General features: G+C 37.8%; 2 protein-coding genes across 7 annotated transcripts in view; both read right to left on the bottom strand.

The window, feature by feature from the left end:
- The window catches only part of LOC125315459 (putative disease resistance protein At3g14460), a 707,586-nt gene that overhangs the window by 282,867 nt on the left and 405,411 nt on the right, over positions 1-19,308 (bottom strand). The gene's annotated exons all lie outside the window — the stretch shown is intronic.
- LOC115734173 (exosome complex component CSL4) lies at positions 4,221-16,605 on the bottom strand. Of its 6 annotated transcripts, none has more exons than XM_030664794.2 (7): positions 16,187-16,597; positions 15,205-15,279; positions 14,902-14,990; positions 14,295-14,379; positions 13,438-13,519; positions 12,575-12,682; positions 4,221-4,338 (listed from the first exon to the last, which is right to left on the bottom strand). In XM_030664794.2, the coding sequence occupies exons 1-6, from the start codon at positions 16,364-16,366 to the stop codon at positions 12,591-12,593; spliced, it is 603 nt and encodes a 200-aa protein (XP_030520654.1). In that variant the 5' UTR covers positions 16,367-16,597; the 3' UTR covers positions 4,221-4,338; positions 12,575-12,590. The 6 variants fall into 6 exon arrangements, with proteins under 6 accessions (XP_030520654.1, XP_048136514.1, XP_048136515.1 ...); XM_048280557.1 differs by lacking the exon at positions 4,221-4,338 and adding an exon at positions 11,022-11,349 and having other exon boundaries at positions 12,612-12,682; positions 16,187-16,600; XM_048280558.1 differs by lacking the exon at positions 4,221-4,338 and adding an exon at positions 11,022-11,381 and having other exon boundaries at positions 12,612-12,682; positions 16,187-16,599.

Raw genomic sequence — 19,308 nt, 5'->3', positions numbered from 1 at the left:
CTTTATATTTTTCTCCCGCCGGCCTCTGGGCGAGGGCCACAACTCGTGGCTGCAGGCGACAAGTAAAGGGAAGAAAAAAGAAATAAAAGAATTCAATTTTTTTATAAAATTATTTAAAAGGTATTAATTATTGTCCATGGCAGCTCTGACGGTGTCACATAAGATAGCCGATGTCCGGATCAACGATTTTAGGCCTATAATAGCGAATCGTCAAAATGGTGAGAAGGTTTAGGATTGAATCGATAAACCTAAAAGGTTTATGACTGAATTGACAAAAAAACGAAATGTTTAGGACTATTTTGACAAATTTATCTCAAGAAAAAAGTATTTGAATAGCATTAAGCAAGAAGGACCACAGTTAACCACTGTTTTCTTTTCAATTCACGAATATTAGTTAAGAAAAAACCCCAATTAATTACGTGGATGGGCAGTCCAGGACTTCAAGCAGGAGAATAAGCTTGCGAGGATGACGATAACACAGCAAAAATCAAGAATCAAAGATTAACAAATGCTTCTTCAACCACCAACACACCCCGAGACACGTCAAGAGCCGAAGCCCCTTCTCGATGCCAAGATTTATCAACTCGAAAACCCTCATTTCATTGGCTATATTATATATTCTGCGGGGATTGTGTCGTATCGTGTGCGGGAAAGAGTTGAAAGCGTGAAAGGACATGAAGACCAATGAACGTGCTTATTCCCTAGAAAAATATAAACATTTTGGACCCCACTATGTTGTTGGATTCGTGTAGTCTTTGATCTGCAAAAAAGTCTAAATTCACTTGGCCAAGTTACATCAATCATGATGAAAGATGAGGAGTAAGTTGCAGTGGACGAGCCAAGGGCATTGGAAAGGTCAACACCTCAGCCTATGCAAAGAATCTACGATCCTGAACTGGATCTGCACATTTGCATCTCACAGGCACACCTAATAAGGCTAACATGAATATTCTCTCTCTAAACATACAGATATATGTATATATATACACACATTCCTATATAATACTAATTTGTTTAAAAAACAAAGATTTGCACTTTCAACCAAAATAGTGAAAAAGAGAGGTAGAGATTTGGAGTTGTTTACACAATCAAGGCCTCTTACATTTGAGATTGTAGGCTCTATTTATTTCACAATAAATAAATTATTTGAAAAATATTTTTCTAGATCGCTCGTATCACTCAAAATAATAAGTCAACAAAGATATTTTCGTTACGGACAACAATTCATGGCTTAACATTTACATGAATGATAAAAAAAAATTATTAATTATTTTTGCAAACGATATAACGATCATTTTTAAGAATATATTTTTAAATCATTCATTTTTCACGAAACAAACGCACCCGTAATTAGATTCATTGAACTTATGGCCCCTATTTCAAAAGGGTTTGACACCCTTCGTGATCGGGACGTTATAATTGTCAGTGGTATTATCCGATATATCGATAATATATCTTGATATTTTGTTATTCTTTGTCTGCATATGTATCACGAATGATTTCTGAAAAATGGAAAATAATAATTATTGATTCATAGAGAGCGACATTGGAAAGGTCATTTGTCAACATAATGCGGACAACGATGGGATTGAAAAAACCTGCCTGCTTGTTTCATTAAGTCTACTTTGGCCTTTTGGTGTTCATGTTAATATAAATGAATAAATTCACAATGGCCCTGAAACTTCCGAAGCTGCAAATTGTTTAAAGAATTTGGGGGCATCGGTTACGTGATATATGAAGTTGAAAGGAAAGGTTCTCCCATAGTTTGGCATCTTGTTTTTGGGAGAATTACCGAAAAAGTCTTAAACCTATTGTAATTATGCCAATTGACTCTTAAATCTTTTTCTTTTTACTAATTCTATCTTAAGCATTTTATATTTATGTCAATTCAGGCCATCCGGCCAATATTGGCTAATCAAGACTGATGTGGAAATTTTTAATCATATTTAATATGTTTTGTATTTTGTACTTTTCAATTTTCTTTTATCTGCTTTTTTTTCCTTTGACTTTCGGGCCAGCGGGGGCATCTTGTCCCTAAAGTCTAAGGAAAAAAGTAAAATAAAATAAAAATAAAAAATGAAAAAAATTGAAATATTATTAAAAATTATCCACGAGAGCGTTGATCGGTCAAAGTTGGCTTGATAGACTGAATTGAAAATAAAACATTTAGTACTTGATTGATACAATTACAATAGATTTATGACTTTTTTAGTAATTTTCCTCTTTTTTGTTGTTGTCTTGGTTTCTAAGTTCGCACCTTTTTTTTATTGGAACTGTTTTTCAATTTGAAACTGTTTTTATCAAACGGAACTATTCATGATATATAAACTGCAAAACCATGTTTTTTCTTCATTCGATGTGTACATATGGTGCTTTTTAAGTTATTGATAAGAATCCGCTAATCCGAGATGAAACACTAAGTCTTGAAGCCACCAAAAACTAAGCAAAATAGCGTCGTTTCGAGTGAAGCTGCGTGAGCACACAGGACGTAGATGTCGATGACTGGGTTGCCACATCGGCACTTTTGGGCGACACTTGGCCAGGAAGAATCCGTTACATTTTCACTAAATGGTTTAGTACTACATGGGATCCATTAAAAGATCTAGAATACAACTGGAATTCGCATAGCAGTTTTAAGAGTGAAAGCGCAATGTCCCCCTAAAAACATCATTAAACTTTATAGAAGATTAATGCTCCTAGGTATTTCAAACTCTTGCAAATATATCATACTAAAGATTGCTATGGCAAGTTTTTCAAGTTCGCCTTTGGGGCGTCATGTTCAATGCAGCTGGGTCTCAAACGATCCAAAAGGAACAATTAATTCTGTCCATTAACAACGTCGTCGTGTTCCTTATTTTACTGAAAAAATTGAACCGTTCTTCTTTGAAGATGAAGGAATCTTGAGAACTTCGTTTGAGCAATAATCAAACAAATACCGCTGTGGGGGTTTGCCACATAAACTCCCCATATAGCTTCTCTCTTCTTTAATTAATTCATTTTTAGACTTGACACATAGTCATAATCTATTTCACTAGCACCCAATTATTATGGTTATCAAAATTATTGGATTATTAAAAACCTTGGTATTCTCAACTTTATTCTATTAACAAACTTGAGCTTCCTTTCTCAAAATAAAAATAGGCAAATTGGGCAACTTTCCAATCGCCCAAGGGTCATCATAAGCATGCTTAAAGCAACATGACTTCTCGAGGAAACTTGCAGACATTTAAAGCCAACATTGTCAACTAATCTGGTATTAATGGACTAGTTAATTACAAAATAAATCTGACAACCCCAAACCCCAATTTTATTAGGGATTTTAACGCACACAATGAGGTCATGTCTCATTAGATGTTGACAACATCGAGTTGCTTTTTATAAGTGAATGATTGACACAAACGGCCCTTGAAGTTTGACCCATTGTGTAATGTCATTCATAAACTGTAAATTTGTTCAATGTGGTCCTTACACTTTAGTCTAATATGTAATGTCATCCCTAAATTTTTAATTTGTTCAATGTAATCCCTGAATTTTTAATAAATGTTCAAACTAGTTCCTAAACTATATGAAAATAACCAATGTTATCTTTACGTTAATTTAAGTTCAGGGATAATGTTAAACATTTTCATATAATTTAGGGATTAATTTGAACATATATCAAAAGTTCGAGGACGGCATTGCATATCGAATGATAGTTCAATATCATTTGTGTCATTTTCTCTTTATAAACTGAAGAAATTGTGATTTTTTTTTATTTAAATACATATGGAAACTCTAGAAATTTTTGTAGAATCAGTCAAAGTCGTAGCGTTGTGCGCTAATGTTGATTATTATAATGAGAATCATTTATTTACTAATTGAGTGCGATGCAGTAAAATATGAACTCTTCATCAAGGTTTTTTTTTTTTATTTTTTTTTAATGATCTTCGTTCACGTCGGTTCGCCGCAGTTTCCTAGAATTTCTAGTTAAAATTACAATGTCCTGTCTTATTTTTTTTCCCGCCGCAGTTTAATTACAAGGTCAACGATCAAATTTGCAGTAGTTTAACAACCTAAACTGAGTCATTAACAGATAGTTCACAGGAGAAGCATCTAGTATTCCGCATTAAGCTCAATCGTGCCTCCGCAAAATCTCAGGCTTCTTAATCCCACACTTGTTTTTCTGCCTTTTTCTCTTTCATTTCACAGAGATTAAATTACACCGAATGCTTGACCGACACGTTTGGAAACGGATCCGTTTTACTTGGACGTGGCAGCTTCGTGGCCGTCGCTCAGCAAAGCAGCCGATCGCTCTTCGGCCATCGCTTGGGCTTGAGCCTCCGCAACGGCATACCTTCTCTGCAATATTGCATCAGCCATCGGATTAGCTTCTCGCGACGCAATAAGATGCTCATTACATGCATGATGCATCTATGAATCAAAATATATGTAATGCGCAAGTAGGGGACCGCAATGGACCACTTTACTGTTTCGTAGTTTTCTTCTGCCATTTTGTGTTTTCATCTATCGTTATGCAAAGTAAAAACTTGATCGTGCATTTGCGGTGGATATAATCTCTCTCTCTCTCTCTCTCTGCCTATGACATGACCGCTTTGCAGTGTTGCAATCACCCTGCACATCACTTCAAGCCACCAGTTCCCCATCGTCAAACTAGCTCCAACTCCTGTTCACCACTTTTGATCTTTTCTTTTTTACTGAACTGGTTGACAGATTAAGCTAGTTATCCGATTTTTTTTTTTTTTTTGTCTTTTCGTGTTTTTTCATCTTTGCAAGTTTTTAGACTCACAATCATAGGCATTGTCTTAATTGAAGGGGCAACTTATCTGGACAACTGTAACTGCTCAAGAATGATGCCCTTTCTTGTTTCCCTCTGTCCATTTGCACGGAAGTTTTTTCAGTTTAGCTTTTTTTCTCAGGGTTAGGGGATGCGGGTGGGTGCCAAAGACGAAGCACAAACAGTCTTCATCTACAGGAATCTTCTTCAATGGTGCTATTGTAATAAAATGATACGTCCTTAATTTTCCCTTTTCTTTTCATTTGGTCAAACGTGGCGAAACAATCATCAATGTGGCAATTCCTATTATAAATTAGAGGAAAGCAACAGCCACCCATTTTCGGATATTTCAATTAAGAATTAAACCCGGTTAAGTACCTAGCTGCATTAGTACAATATAATAGGAGATGTAAGTACGTATGATTATCTTGGTGATTCATACATTATTTGATTGCCTGATAGCCAAAATATCATATCAAGCCAGTCAATTCATTTTGGATTTTTTCTTGGGCTGTATGAACTGGGAAATCTTTTAAAATAATCAACTCGCTTAGATTTAATTTCATAATCTAGATGGCATACAATCGAAATTATCCATTCGATCAATTAACGGGGTTACTAATTATTTTATAAGAAAATAAAATTTTCATATAAGCATATTTCTTTTATATATTAGCGGAGAAGAATGGGAGAGATATTGAGACAAAGTCTACATTTTTTTTCTCAATATGAATTAATTAAATGCCCTCTTGCTCTATAGTCAGTAATTATTCAAAAATTTAATAGCTTAGAAGAGAATCTCCACGTAATGATTCACTTGGAGTCTTAAAATCATAATTAGAATCTCAACGTATTTTATACATTAGCATAGATTTAATTTCATATGGCCTATGATTGAAATTATCCATTCGATCAATTAATGGAGTCACTAATTATTTTATAAGGAAATGAAATTGTCATATAAGCATATTTCTTTTATATATTAGCGGAGAAGAACAGGAGTGATAGTGAGACAAAGGCTGCATTATTATTTTTTTCCCTCAAAATGAATTAATTTAATGCCCTCTTGCTCTATGGTCTGTAATTATTCAAAATTTTAATAGTTGAGAGTTGGAAGTGAAGACAATCTGGACGTATTGATTAATTTGGAGTTTTAAAGTCATAATTAGAGCTACATATTGGCCTAATAGATGGTTATTACAGAGAAAAACATTCTGTCCGGATATAATTAACGTGTGAAATTGGTGACAAGTGATTCCATCGACCTATATATGGAATGCTTAATTATAGTTCAAGGCAAGAATGTCAAGCATTAACTGCGTATTCTCTTTTTCTTTTGTAAGTTATAAAAAAGGACCAGAAACTAAATTCACATGTTGGAGGTTCAATATATATACACACACGCAAGCTCAAGTCATGTTAAAACAAAGATTAAGGCTATTTCCATTTCATCTTTTTTACGCGATGAGCTTTCTTGAGAAGTTATATGAATATGACGACCGATTACTATTAGGCACTTGATGTTATCAAGTTAGCAATTCAATTTCATTAAATCGATCATTTCGACTTTACTTTTCAGAACTATTTTAAGTAATTCGAACAATATATACGAAAGCATATAGTTTAGATTCATTTCAAAAGATTGAAACGAAAGAGATATTTGGTAAAGAACTAGTAAGAAAGCTGTCAATTGAATCAAGGTATATGTTCGGTAAGGAGCTATAAGGAAGCTGTCAATGGATCTAGGTGTGGTCCAATTTGAATTGATGCCTTTTAAGTATATTCTTTAACCATTTTAATCCACCTGTGGCATACTAATGTACGCAAGCATTTTGGTCAAACATGGCGACGCCGTCATCATTGTGGCAATTCCTATTATAAATTAGAGAAAAGCAACAGCCGCCAATGTTCGGATATTTTAATTAAGAATTAAATCTGGTTAAGTAACTAGCTGCATTATTACAATATAATAGGACATGTATGTATGTATGTATGTATGTTTATCTTGGCGATTCATGCATTATTTGATTGCCTGATAGCCAAAATATCATATCAAGCCAGTCAACTCATTTTGGATTTTTCTTGGGCTGTATAAACTGGGCAATCTTTTGAACTAGTCAACTAGCTTAGATTTAATTTCATAATCTAGATGGGGTAATTAGCGATAGAAAGAGCGCACATGATCTTGATTAACAATTCAATCGATTAATGGAGTTACTAGTTCCTTTATAAGAAAGTGAAATATTTGTTTGATTCAAAATGCCCTACCATGCAGGTCCATGTCTCAAGCAATATCGAGAAATATTATTGAGATATTTTTAGAAGTACATGTAGGGTAAAGAATCTACTTAAGAGATTCACGCCGAATTTTTTGTGCATTATTTATCCACACTAAGCCCCGGCTATGTTCTGAACTAATAAATAGTAGTCCGGATCTATTCAATCATGTGTAAGTGACGCATATGTCTATTGTTCCGCGCACAAAAATATGAATTTTCTTGCCGCGTGGATAAATTTCAACAAGTACTAGTCAGTGTCAAAAAATCTTCGGTAGAAAGGAAAGGAAAGAAAATAACTCATGTCTTTCTTTCAAGGTTAATTGTTCGCAACTTACAATGCTTCTATGAAATTTTTCCGATAAACAGCCTGATTGTTCGCTCCAAGTACAAAAATGTAACTAAGTAAAATAAAATCGAAAATGAGGTGTGCTTGGCCTTTAGATTTGAATGTGTGTGGGTGTGTGTTCCCTTTGTTTTATTGATATAATCTGACCTAATGAGCCCCAATTAGAGAAAGAAAAACATGCTGACAACAAAGTCTATATTAAATTATTAATTACTACCTAATTAGAAGAAAATTACAGACCCAAAAAAAAAATAGAAGAAATTTCAGACCAGACTTCTGATCCAAGTTGCAGGTTTACTTATCATTGAGTAGTTCTCAAGATTCAGTGAATCTCTGATTAGTCAATTGATGCCCTAGATTAAAGAAAAGATTGATCACTTCACCGTTCGCAGCTACAATAAACGATAATCTCAACCCTAAAGTACAGTGCGGAGGTCTCCGGAAATGGCAAAGATCATTGTCCTTTTCTGGATTGTCAACCGTAAGTCAAGATTGAGGAACGTGAGTGCGATTCTCTTGCACCCAGCACGAGGTTTTTTCCCTAACGCATGAAAAGTCCTATTAACATTATGGACTTTCTAAACATATCTAAGTCCATGAAAATGGGAAGCAGCACCATTTTCATTGTGGAAAAAAGCTCTGCGTGTATTACAAATATGCGATTATCGTACATAATTACGTCGAACTATAAACTTAACGATTTATATATTTGTGGTCCATCGTCTATGGAGATAAAGATTTCATAATTAAGCAATTCATGGAGAAATTATGTATAGATATGTTTGTATTTTTTTTTTATGGCGATCGGATATTTTAAGCACATTATCAATGAATCTGTTTAAACAAATTCTCCATCATAAGTAGGAGCATGCAAAAGAATAGAAAATCACTCGGACCTTCCAGAACGGGCCCAGAATCGGTGATTCTCATAGGGATTGGCCCGGTTCTCAGTTCCAATTTAGTGGAACCGGTAAGTACCGATCCGATTCCCGGTTTCAAGTGTGAACTGCCCATCTTAAAAACGACCACCTTAAATTATAAGCTGTACGTAGGGTTCTACTCTTTCTATGAATTTTTTCAGTGCCCCATCCATTATTTCACGCGAGGAAGGCCCAGATGTATCTTGCCTAAGGGAAGAAAAGGAACTCCAATTTGATTAAGCAAGATAGACCACAGTTAACCACGTACGATTTTTCTTCACGATTCAGGAATATTAGTTAAAAAAATCCTAATTAATTACGTAGATAATCAGTCCAGGACTTCAAGGAGGAGAATAAGCGTGCGAGGATGACGACAACACACCAAAAATCAAGAATCAAAGCTTAACAAAAAGCTTCTTGTTCACATGGTTTCCAATCTTTTTGTTGTTGCCGTCGTCATCGTCTTGCTTTCTAAGTTTGCACATGTTTTTTGATTGCAACTGTTATTCTATTGGAAAATGCTTTTGTCAAACCAATCTGCTCATGAAATATAAGCTGCAAAACTTTTTTTTTCTTTGTTCGGTGTCTGCGAATGGTGCTTTTTTAGTTATCGATGAGAATCTGCTGATCGAGCGATTGAAATGAAATGCTAAGTCTTGAAGCCACCAAAAATTAAGCAAAATGACGTCGTTCCGAGTGAAGTTGCATGACACGCCGGATGAAACGTCGATGACTAGGTCGCCACATCATCGGTTTCAGGCTACACTTGATCGGGAAGATTCGGTTACATTTTCACTCAAGGGTTTAGTACCATATGGGATGCATCAAAAAGGTTTGGGATATAACTAGAATTCGCATAGCAGTTTTGAGACTACACTTGATCAGGAAGATTCGGTTACATTTTCACTCAAGGGTTTAGTACCACATGGGATGCATCAAAAAGGTTTGGGATATAACTAGAATTCGCATAGCAGTTTTGAGACTAAAAGCGAAATGTCCCCCCAAGAAACATCATTAAACTTTATAGAAGATTAATGCTCCTAGGTATTCCCAACTCTTACAAGTTTTTCAAGTTCATCTATTGAGCGTCATGTTTAATGAAGCTGGGTCTCAAACGATCCAAAAAGAGCAACTAATTCAGTCCATTAACAATGTCGTCATGTTTCCTTATTTTACTGAAAAAATTGAAGAGTTCTTCTCTGAACATGAAAGAATCTTGAAAACTTTGTTTGAGCAATAATCAAACAGATACCGCTGTGGTGATTTGCCACATAAACTCCCCAAATAGATTCTCTCTCCTTTAATTAATTTATTTGACTTACTATATAGTCATAATTTATTTCACTAGGACCTAATTATTGTGGTTATAAATTTATCGAATTATTAAAAACCTTGGTATTCTCAACTTTATTCTCTTGTTTTTTTTTTTTTTGTCAAACATTGGGAAAATTGACAAAAAAAATCCTAAACCTTTCTCACTTTTGCCATTTCAGTCATAAACCTTTTAAATTTGCTAATTCAGTTCTAAATCTTTTCACATTTTGCGAATTCAGTCATATTGACCGGAAATCGCTAATGTAGCCGCCGGCCATCCTACATGGCACAGCCAGCATTAACGTGAACAATTTTTAATACTTTTCAAATTTTTTTATTTTTTTATTTTTTTCCCTTCACGGGCCGGCGGCGCTGGCGGCTATTGAGTGAGGGTCGGTGACCACCGGCGGTCCCCGGGCAAGGGCCAATGGGGGTCGCTGGCCCTAGGTGAGAGTAGGTGGGGCCCAGCAAGAATAAAAAAATAAAAATAAAAATAAAATATTCGAAATTTCCCCATCGGACCATGGGCGAGGGCCCCCAACCCCTTATGGCCATAGGCAAGGGGTCGCGGCCCTCACCTAGCGGGGGTCGCCGGCTCTTGCCCGGGGGCCAGCGGTGGTCACCGGCCACCGGTTGAGGGCCGACAACCATCGCTGGCCTATGAAGGAAAAAACAAAGAAAAAAATAAAAAAACATTAAAAAATATTTAACAAATAGCCACGTCGGTGTCGGCGGTATCACGTAGAATGATCAAGATCCACATTAGCAATTTCGGTCAATAGGACTAAATTAGCAAAAGGTGAATATATTTAAGACTGAATCAACAAATTTAAAAGATTTATAATTGAATTGGCAAAAGTAGGAAAGATTCGGGACTTTCTTGATAATTTTTCAGTCAAACATTATCTTTCGTTCTCACAATTAAAAATACGCAAATTGGGCAATTTTCAATAGCCCAAGGGTCATCCTAATCATGCTAAAGCAACATGACTTCTCGAGGAAACTTGCAGTCATTAAGCCAACATTGTCAACTAATCTGGTGTTAATGAACTAATTAATTATAAAATGAATCCAGTTTTATTAGGGATTCTAACACAGACAGCGAGGTCATGCCTCATCAGATGTTGACAACATCTGAGTTGCCTTTTCATAAGCTGAAGAAACTGCGATTATTTATTTTCAATGAAAATTTGTAAAGCCCAAAAATAGTTGTAGAGTCAAGTCGCCGCGTTCTGCTGTAATGTCGATTAACTTAATAATGAGAAACATTTATTGACTAATTGAGTGTGACATGCACGGTAAAATATGATTTCGCGGTAAATTTTCATTTCCTAGAGTTTCCAGTTAAAATTACAACGTTCTGTCTTAATTTTTATTTTTCGCCAAAGTTTAATTACAAGGTCAACAATCTGATTTGCAGTAGTTTAACAACCACAACCGAGTCATTAACAGATAGTTCAAAAGATAAGCATCTAATTTTCCTCATTAATCTCAATCGAGCCTCTGCAAAATCTGAGGTTCTCAATCCCACCTGTTTTTGCCTTTTTCTCTTTCATTTCCCTGAGATCAAAATACACGTAATGGTTGACACGATACGTGCTTGGAACTGGATCCGTTTTACGCTGCTGTGGCGGCTTCGCGGCCGTTGCCCAGCAAAGCAGCCGATATCTATTTGGCCATCACTTTGACCCGAGCCTCGCCAACGGCAAACCTTCCCTGCAATATTGCATCAGCCATCAGTTTAGCTCCTAGCCACCCAGTAAGATGTACCGTACCAATTGGGACAAGTCAGTAACGTCAAAGACACAAGGTTTCTTAATAAGTAAAAAGGGTAAAGAACGGTGTAGTCCCTACACAACAACCGGTCGGTCTTTAGCATCATATGCGCATGTATCTATGACTCTAAATATATGTAATATCTTGCAAGTAAGCAGCCGTCATTTTGAAATTAGATAGGGTCTCGAAAGGTGATGCAGAAGCCATTAGAAATGCACAGATTTCTCATAGTAAACCTGGATATACTACGTACATCAACATTAAAGTGATCTTTCAGTTCACAAGAAGAAGTGTCTGCAATGAAAAAGAGTTTGCTAATTCACTTGTTGAAGGAAATTTTTTCTCCTAAAGGTTTCCAGTGTTATAGCCGATACTTTATGATCATAGGGACGCCAGATTCACGACATAACTTTACTGAATTTGTGCGCAAGTTGCCGCACTTCGAGTCTGCTAGCATCTCTCTCACGTGCACAGAGTAACCAATTATTCTTGGTACATTCTCTTGTTCGTGATGTGCATCCTAATTAGTACCTTCCTAAATGGAACTTCCGGAACATAAACATAAGTCCATAAGCAAGAAACACTTCATTATTGCAACATATATAAGAGAGATGCAATGAACCAAAAAGACTGATAGTGATAGATAGGCAAGTGTGGGAGATTGACAAGCAGAGAGCGCCAAATACCTCCTTATAAGCCATTGTCCTCTCTCTATTTCTTCTTGGAATGTATTAAGAAACACGAAATTGCACTTTCTAGCCAATCACACAATTTCACCATGTTTGTCTAACCCAACCTACACATTATATCTAGTAATCTCATCTGAACCCAGTAGCATGTGTTTTCTTATTTTTTGAAACTACAAGACCTCTCAATCATGTATTGAGCTCAAATAGGCAGTTACAATCTTAAATTGGATTGCTTTTAATTGTTTAGCTTCTTTCACATACGACTGCACCACCTTCCATTCAGAAGATGAAATATGGATTGAAAACATCATGGTGTGTGGTGCAATGCCTAGTAACAGGCAATCTCGAGAAAACAGGAATCAGAAAAAGGAACATTCCTGAGTTTAACTGAAAATCGTGAACGAGACAAACATAGCATCTTTCTGCCCTATAAGTTTTAAGCATAACAAGACTAATGACAATGCAGTATTGTTCACCTAGTATAAGAATCCGTCAGCTGCCGACTTTTGCGACCTTTCTTTTCTCGTTTTGACCAGTTAAAGGACACTGCATTTCTGTCCAGCTTACCGGGACCATTGTTGCACCTGCAATTCCAGACCAGAACACCCGTCACTGTTTCGTCTAGGCATCATGTAAGTAGAACCATTATTGTTAACACTCCTACGTAGGGCTCATATAGCCCAAATCTCAACTAGATAAGGCATCCTTCTGATAGGTAAACTGGCCATAGAAAGCAAAATAAACATCTGCCTTCTTTATTAGAAGCAGTTTTCCTCCGGAGGTTGTATCTCCAATGCCATGTAGGAACACTTCACTGTTTCATAGTTTTCTTCAGGCATTTTATGTTTTCATCTTTCATTAAGCAAAAGTAAAAACTTGATGCATTCCCTCCCTCCCTCTCCTTATGAAATGACCTCTTTGCAGTGTTGCAAGCACCCTGCACGTCACTTCAAGCCACCGCTTAACCATGATCAAACTAGCTCCAATTCCTGCTCACAACTTTTTGATCTTTTCTTTTTTTCTGAACTTGTTGACAGATTTAGCTAAATATTCGGTTTTCTTTTTTTGTGTTTTTTAATCTTTGCAAGTTTTTAGACTCACAATCATAGGCATTGTCTTAATTGAAGGGGCAACTGTGTACTCCATGGGCAAAGGGACACTGGAGGGTTTCTTGTCCCTGTTGGATGTGGATTTTCCCTGTGACACGGGGCAAGAATTGCAGTAACCAGTCCCATGTTGCTCCATGGCCATCCCTAGTTGGAATACCTATTTTTACATGGTAAAAGAAACTGAATACTGAATTCTTATTATTAGATGGCAATAGTCGTACACGAATTACCTGCTGTACTCTCTGCCGATACAACACCAAGTTCATTCTTCGCAGTTGACAAATAATAAGCTCGTGCATCTCCAAGGGACAGCTAATGATGAGTTAAGAAACAATTGAAAACTAATCTGTACCGCAACTGTAACTGCACAAGAATGGCCCTTTCTTATTTCCCTCTGTCCATTTGACCGGACAGTTTTTTCAGTTATGCTTTTTTTCAGGGTTAGGGGATGCGGGTGGGTGCCATAGACGAAGCACAAACATTCTTCATCCACAGGAATGTTTTTGAATTTTAATGTCCCTTTCTTTAATTTAATGACTGAGAGCTCAGAAAATTTTATTCTGCTCATTCATAACATCAAAACACCCTAAACCTATGTGACATAGAGACCATATGAGTACATAAAAGAATTTGTACGCAGGTGGCAGGAGAATCAAGGATGGGAAGGTTCAAAGGAGGACAAAAAATCCCCGAAGAGCTTTCATGGGATATCAGAGATCTCTTCATTGCTTAAAATCAGAAGCCATGAGAATACAGAAGTTCAACCTAGTGTGTTTAACACAAAGTTTTAAATATTTTATAGGAGGAACAGGGATTCCAAGCGTTCACGATTGATGCATAGTCAGTATGCTGTGTTTAGAATTCACTGATTCAGTCAGAAAGGGCATCTTGATGCTTTTAAAAAGCTTTACTGACTCCCTTACCAGAAGAAGGTAAAAATAGTATGGGACATAATTAAAAGTTTCTGGCATGACCCCTATTTAGATATGTTAGCAACAAACAAGCTAACCAGTACCAGGATTAAGAAAAGCACTCGGAAAACCTTATGAAGATTGGCTTCGACAGTGCTTCAAGCACAAAAGGATACGACAATAGCTCTGACAATGTCACCTGGCAGAAAAGATGAGTGCATATCCACTTTGTCAATCTCAGTCGCTCTAACATCTTGTTGCCTGTCGATACAGAGTTTTTAGCTCCACTTTGTGTAAACACCAAGAAGTATAAAAACATGAACAAGATAATTGCAGGCATGCAACACTTTTTTTTTGGGCCAAAGTGGGTATGCCGTGTTGAAGAATATGATCTAACCATGAATTCCAATCAAAAGCTACTGAAGATAAGTGGTTAACAGAAGATTCTCATTGAAGCATCCTACTTTTCGTATTGCACCCAACATGTCAAAACCGCTTAGTTCTCAAAGACAACAGCTCGCCAAACTAGGATTGATACTTCCCAAGTTGCAATTACTGACCAGATTGTGGCATTTTCATTGGTCGATGCATCAGACGATAGATATTACAAAACATGATGCATGATCACACATGCCCAAGACGAAGTAAGATACGGAGATTGAAAAAGCTCTCGGCTTCAAAGAAATAACCCAGTTATAAAACTTTCAGAAGTTCCTCGAGTAGGTTATAGACACCACATGCATAGAAATTAATTATATTGCACAAAAGCAAAACAAACCATACCGAATTATTCCTGTGAACTTTTCCCTGACGGACTTTGGACCAACACAAAGTATGTCAGCTGATGCCATCCTACTCAACACTTTAGTCACCTGCAACCATAGTTACAAAACCGGAACAAGCACATTGGTTTGATGGATGACCTACAATCCTTTGGAAATTATGGTGGCAATGCTGCATAACCCTTAGAAGAGGAGCTATTTCTTAAAGTCAGCACTGAAAAGCCCAAGAAAAAGCAAAATGAACCTATTTCTAAGGCAACAACTTCCAACTCATGGCAGGGTAATAAATGAGCAATTCACATACTCGTGCAATAACAACAGAACCTGGCTCTGGAACTGCACCATGGGCTTTGTGGCCAATCACTTCCACGGTCGGCCTCTGGATAAAACAATTTACTGATACAATAAATGTCCATCTCATTTTGCTTAAAAACATTTAACAACAAAAGATGAACAGGATGACTAGGCAAGTGTTTCTCCATCTTTACATATAATTCGCCATTTCTATACAAATTGCTTGAATAAAAGCCTCTATAAAGTAACAGCGGAGGAGCCAAACTTGATAGGTTCACGTAATTTTCGTAGCTGTGAGTATGCAGTTACGCTAGTGGGACAGTGATTAATGTCTTCTTATGATCTTCTAGAATCAGCGAAGAAACCAAATGTGGTTGAGATTTTTCGAAAAAGCAATGACCATGACAGAATCAATAACAGCAAAAACCAAAGCAAATATTACTGCTTCTTTTGCAAAATTCTAGATCCCTGGGGAAAGTTCCACATTCACTAATCATTGGGCTGTCACTGACTGCATAACCTCCATTACTCCTCCAGACACTGATGACTCAACCTCCACGGCGTTGATACTCCCGTGCGAACACTATGCTTGTATGGACGAAGAAGCCCCCGAGTACCAAATGTCCAGCAGATTTCCAATCCCATAACCAATGCTTACTCACATAACAGTTCAATTGTAATCCCACAATCCACGCGTCGCCACAGACATGAAGCTATCTCGAAGCACATTAACAGAAGACGTCGCATTTTTACCAAGTTCTTGCAACTCAATTCATACACACATGAATCAAATTAGCCATCTAGCCATTACAAACCCATTTCACGAACCCTACTAACCATAACCACGACCACCACAAAAAAAAAAAAAAAAAAAAAACTTAACAAGTCTCATCGCTTCCTTCCACTCACCCTATCTCTTGCATTCCCTTCTCTCAGAGAACTCACACAGAGCAACGGACGAAACACCATCTACTGTTTCTTTTCGTTCGTACCTTGTCGGGCGAACCGGGTGGGGGAGCTACAGTGCGGACGCGTCCAGTTAGGGAGGCGTAGACGAGGTTATTATGGGACGCCAGGTAGGCGCCTCGTCCCGGTTTGACTTCCGCCGCTCTTCCCAGAACGTCTCCTGGTGTCGCCAACTCCTCCGACTCCTCGACCACTGTTTCTCCCATATTGTCAAAGCTTCTTCTCCTTCTTCTCCTCCCACGAACTAGACGACGACGACGACGGTGAGGCGAGGCGACGCGAGGCGCAGCGGCGGAAGCCCAAGGACGGTGGGTGTTTTGTTTTGGTGGCTTTTTGGAAACCCGCCAAGATTTACAGGACAACCCTTCTCCGATGTCTCAGCGAGGTCCGGATAGCTTGGATCCGGGTCTCGGGGCGCAATTTGGATCTCTAGTCGGTTCTCGGGTTCAGTCCGAAAAGCCCGAATGACCGGACTGGCCCTCTAATTTATGGATTTCGCTCGTTTTTTTGTGTTTTTTTTCTTGGTCAAAGGATTTCGCTCGTTTGGGTAACAAAAAAAGAAAAAAAGATCCTTTTGCATCTGCTAAATGTAAATAAACTATGGAAATACAGAAAATTTATCAACTATGAATATTTTAGATGGTACAATAATAAATTATTTGTTATCTAGAAACCATGACAATGCCAAAAAGCTCGAGCGAACAATTAAGGTGGTGGCAGAAAAGTCGACTTTAGAAAAATGAGCATGGAGCATCCACAAGAACGTGAATTTTTAAGGTAAGTTGACACTTCAAACCCCCTTTTCTAGTAAGAAAGAGAGTTTAGGACATTTGACCGAAATGTTCCAGATTATTCTTCTTGGGTCTCGTAATTTAATCCAGAGTTACGGTAAAAAATTTATCACTTCATTTAATTAAATGCTAATTGTGTGGTTGTGTCTTGGTCATTGATAAATCAATAGCCAGTAAATATTTTCAGAAAAAAAAATGTTAAAATCGATATGGGTAAAGCCCAACGGGCCTGGAAAAGGATGCGGGCCTAATACTTCAAGCTAGGCATTCTTGGCAAAAGCCTAGCCCATTTTATACTAGTACCCCCGATCCCTACCAGTAATTCCAGTCATCATATATGCATATGTATATACATAATGATTCATTTGCCATTTATCTTTTTGCCCACAATTGGAGAACAATATTACTTTTTTTTTTTCTATAAGGTGATTCCTAGCATATGATCAGAGAGAAGAAGAAGTAAGGTTGTGTTTGGTGGGCCGATATAACACGGGATAAGACAACATTTGCTATATTGGGCAGGCAACTCAAAATTTGAATATGCTCGGATATTGTCCGGATAAAATAATCATATTTAGGGGTGGATATACTAAGATAAGATATGCGTCACACTCATCTTTCTCCTATGTCCCCTTTACACACCCATGGCCTCCACCCACAGCCTCTGACCAAGCTCTATCTCGTCACCACTAACGAGCTCGGCCTCATCTCGGCCACGAAGGATGTACTTGGCCAAGTATAGAGTTCTTCCCTGGCTGAGCTAATGCGTCCGTGGCCGAGTGATTCCGTCGGGTGGTATTTTTGAGGGTGAAGTGTTTCCAAAATGGTACCGATAGAGAGATATGTATGGGCAGTGTGTGGGAGATTTTGCGATTAAGTGTATAACACATAACGTAACCGATAGAAAAACGAATTATATCGAGGCGTAAAGGACGGATCACTAGTCGAAGATACAGATTGGGATTGGATGGAAGCTCACCACCACAGTCTAAAGGCTACGCCACCAATCGAAAATACAAAGTTTTTGACTCACCACCAAGGAGCAATCTACACTGCAAAAATAAAGATGCCGAAGAGATTTATAATTCAACTTACATAGAAGAATTCTCATTCATTCACAATCTGCCTTACAATGGAGAATCCTTCCTCTATTTATAGAGGGGTTAAGACTTAGGGACTAGACAAACATTAAAGACAAAGGAACAACTACCCGAATAAATGACATAGGAACCATAAAGCATAACAAAATCATAGTAACTAAAACAAACACTAATGACAACTAGAAATCAAAAAGTATTAAAGACAAGGAGACTTGCACTTGGACTCTTCGACAATCTCGTGTTCAGCCTTGATCAGCAAATAACCACCATGGAATATCTCTAAATACGCAAGGAAATGATTCAGATCAGTGCCCCATCGATATGTTGTTGCTTCCTTCAATTGGAGAACAATATTCAATCCAACATAGCAAGTTATATCCATAATCTGTCTTGGCCTGAATGAACATGGACGTCGCTGCACATGCCTACAGGGCCAAGTTGGTACGTGTCGATGGTACCATATCGGCACTCAAGGAATGTTTCGTCGAGTCGGATGGTCCCGCATTGTGAGCTCAACTCGACAGAACCCTACTACTGGCTTTCAGCCACAGAGGGGCTCGAGTCGACCTCGGCCACAAGGAGCTCTATCAACGCACCTCCATCGCATGAGCTACCGCACCTCCATCCTCTGGGCCTCGACCTTGGCGTTGGCCACCAAGGATAGGGGCGACAATCACCTCACTCTTTCGGCCGTCCAACAGATATATTCTGAATCTGCAGAGACACCCTTATTCTGACATCTTTGAATCAAGCACATAGACAAATATCTCAATCCTATTTTTTGGATGTCCCAATGGATTACCTGTTTCGTTTGATATTATCCTTAAAGCCTCTTCTAGCCTAATTTCATGAGAAGCGATTCGATGCGCCCTCAGTTCAACAAGATATTTTCAATCACTATCTAGAATGAGAAGGGTAGGAAATGGCCATTACGGAGGAAACCTGGAAACATTTTCCCACACTCATAATGGATGAGATTGTTGCTTTCAACGACGAATAGGAAACTTCAGGAACAAAAATCCCAATAAATTTATGATGTTCTAAAGAAAGGGCCAACAAGAAATGAGATTTATTTTCACAGATGGGAATAGAAAACAAGGATGAGTATAGGAGATGAACCCAAAATCCGAAGATTGCAGGGCCATGATGAAGATGGAGGAGGGACGGGTGGTTGCTGAAGTTTTCGCACGATTGTGATGCCCAAGCAGCTCGGATGTCCACGAGGGTTCGAGATCTGAACATCGACATTCGATCCAG

Source organism: Rhodamnia argentea, chromosome 6, assembly GCF_020921035.1.
Source record: "Rhodamnia argentea isolate NSW1041297 chromosome 6, ASM2092103v1, whole genome shotgun sequence".
Classification (NCBI taxonomy): domain Eukaryota; kingdom Viridiplantae; phylum Streptophyta; class Magnoliopsida; order Myrtales; family Myrtaceae; genus Rhodamnia; species Rhodamnia argentea.
The sequence above is the reverse complement of the archived record's forward strand: the minus strand, read 5'-3'. Positions and strand labels throughout refer to the sequence as shown.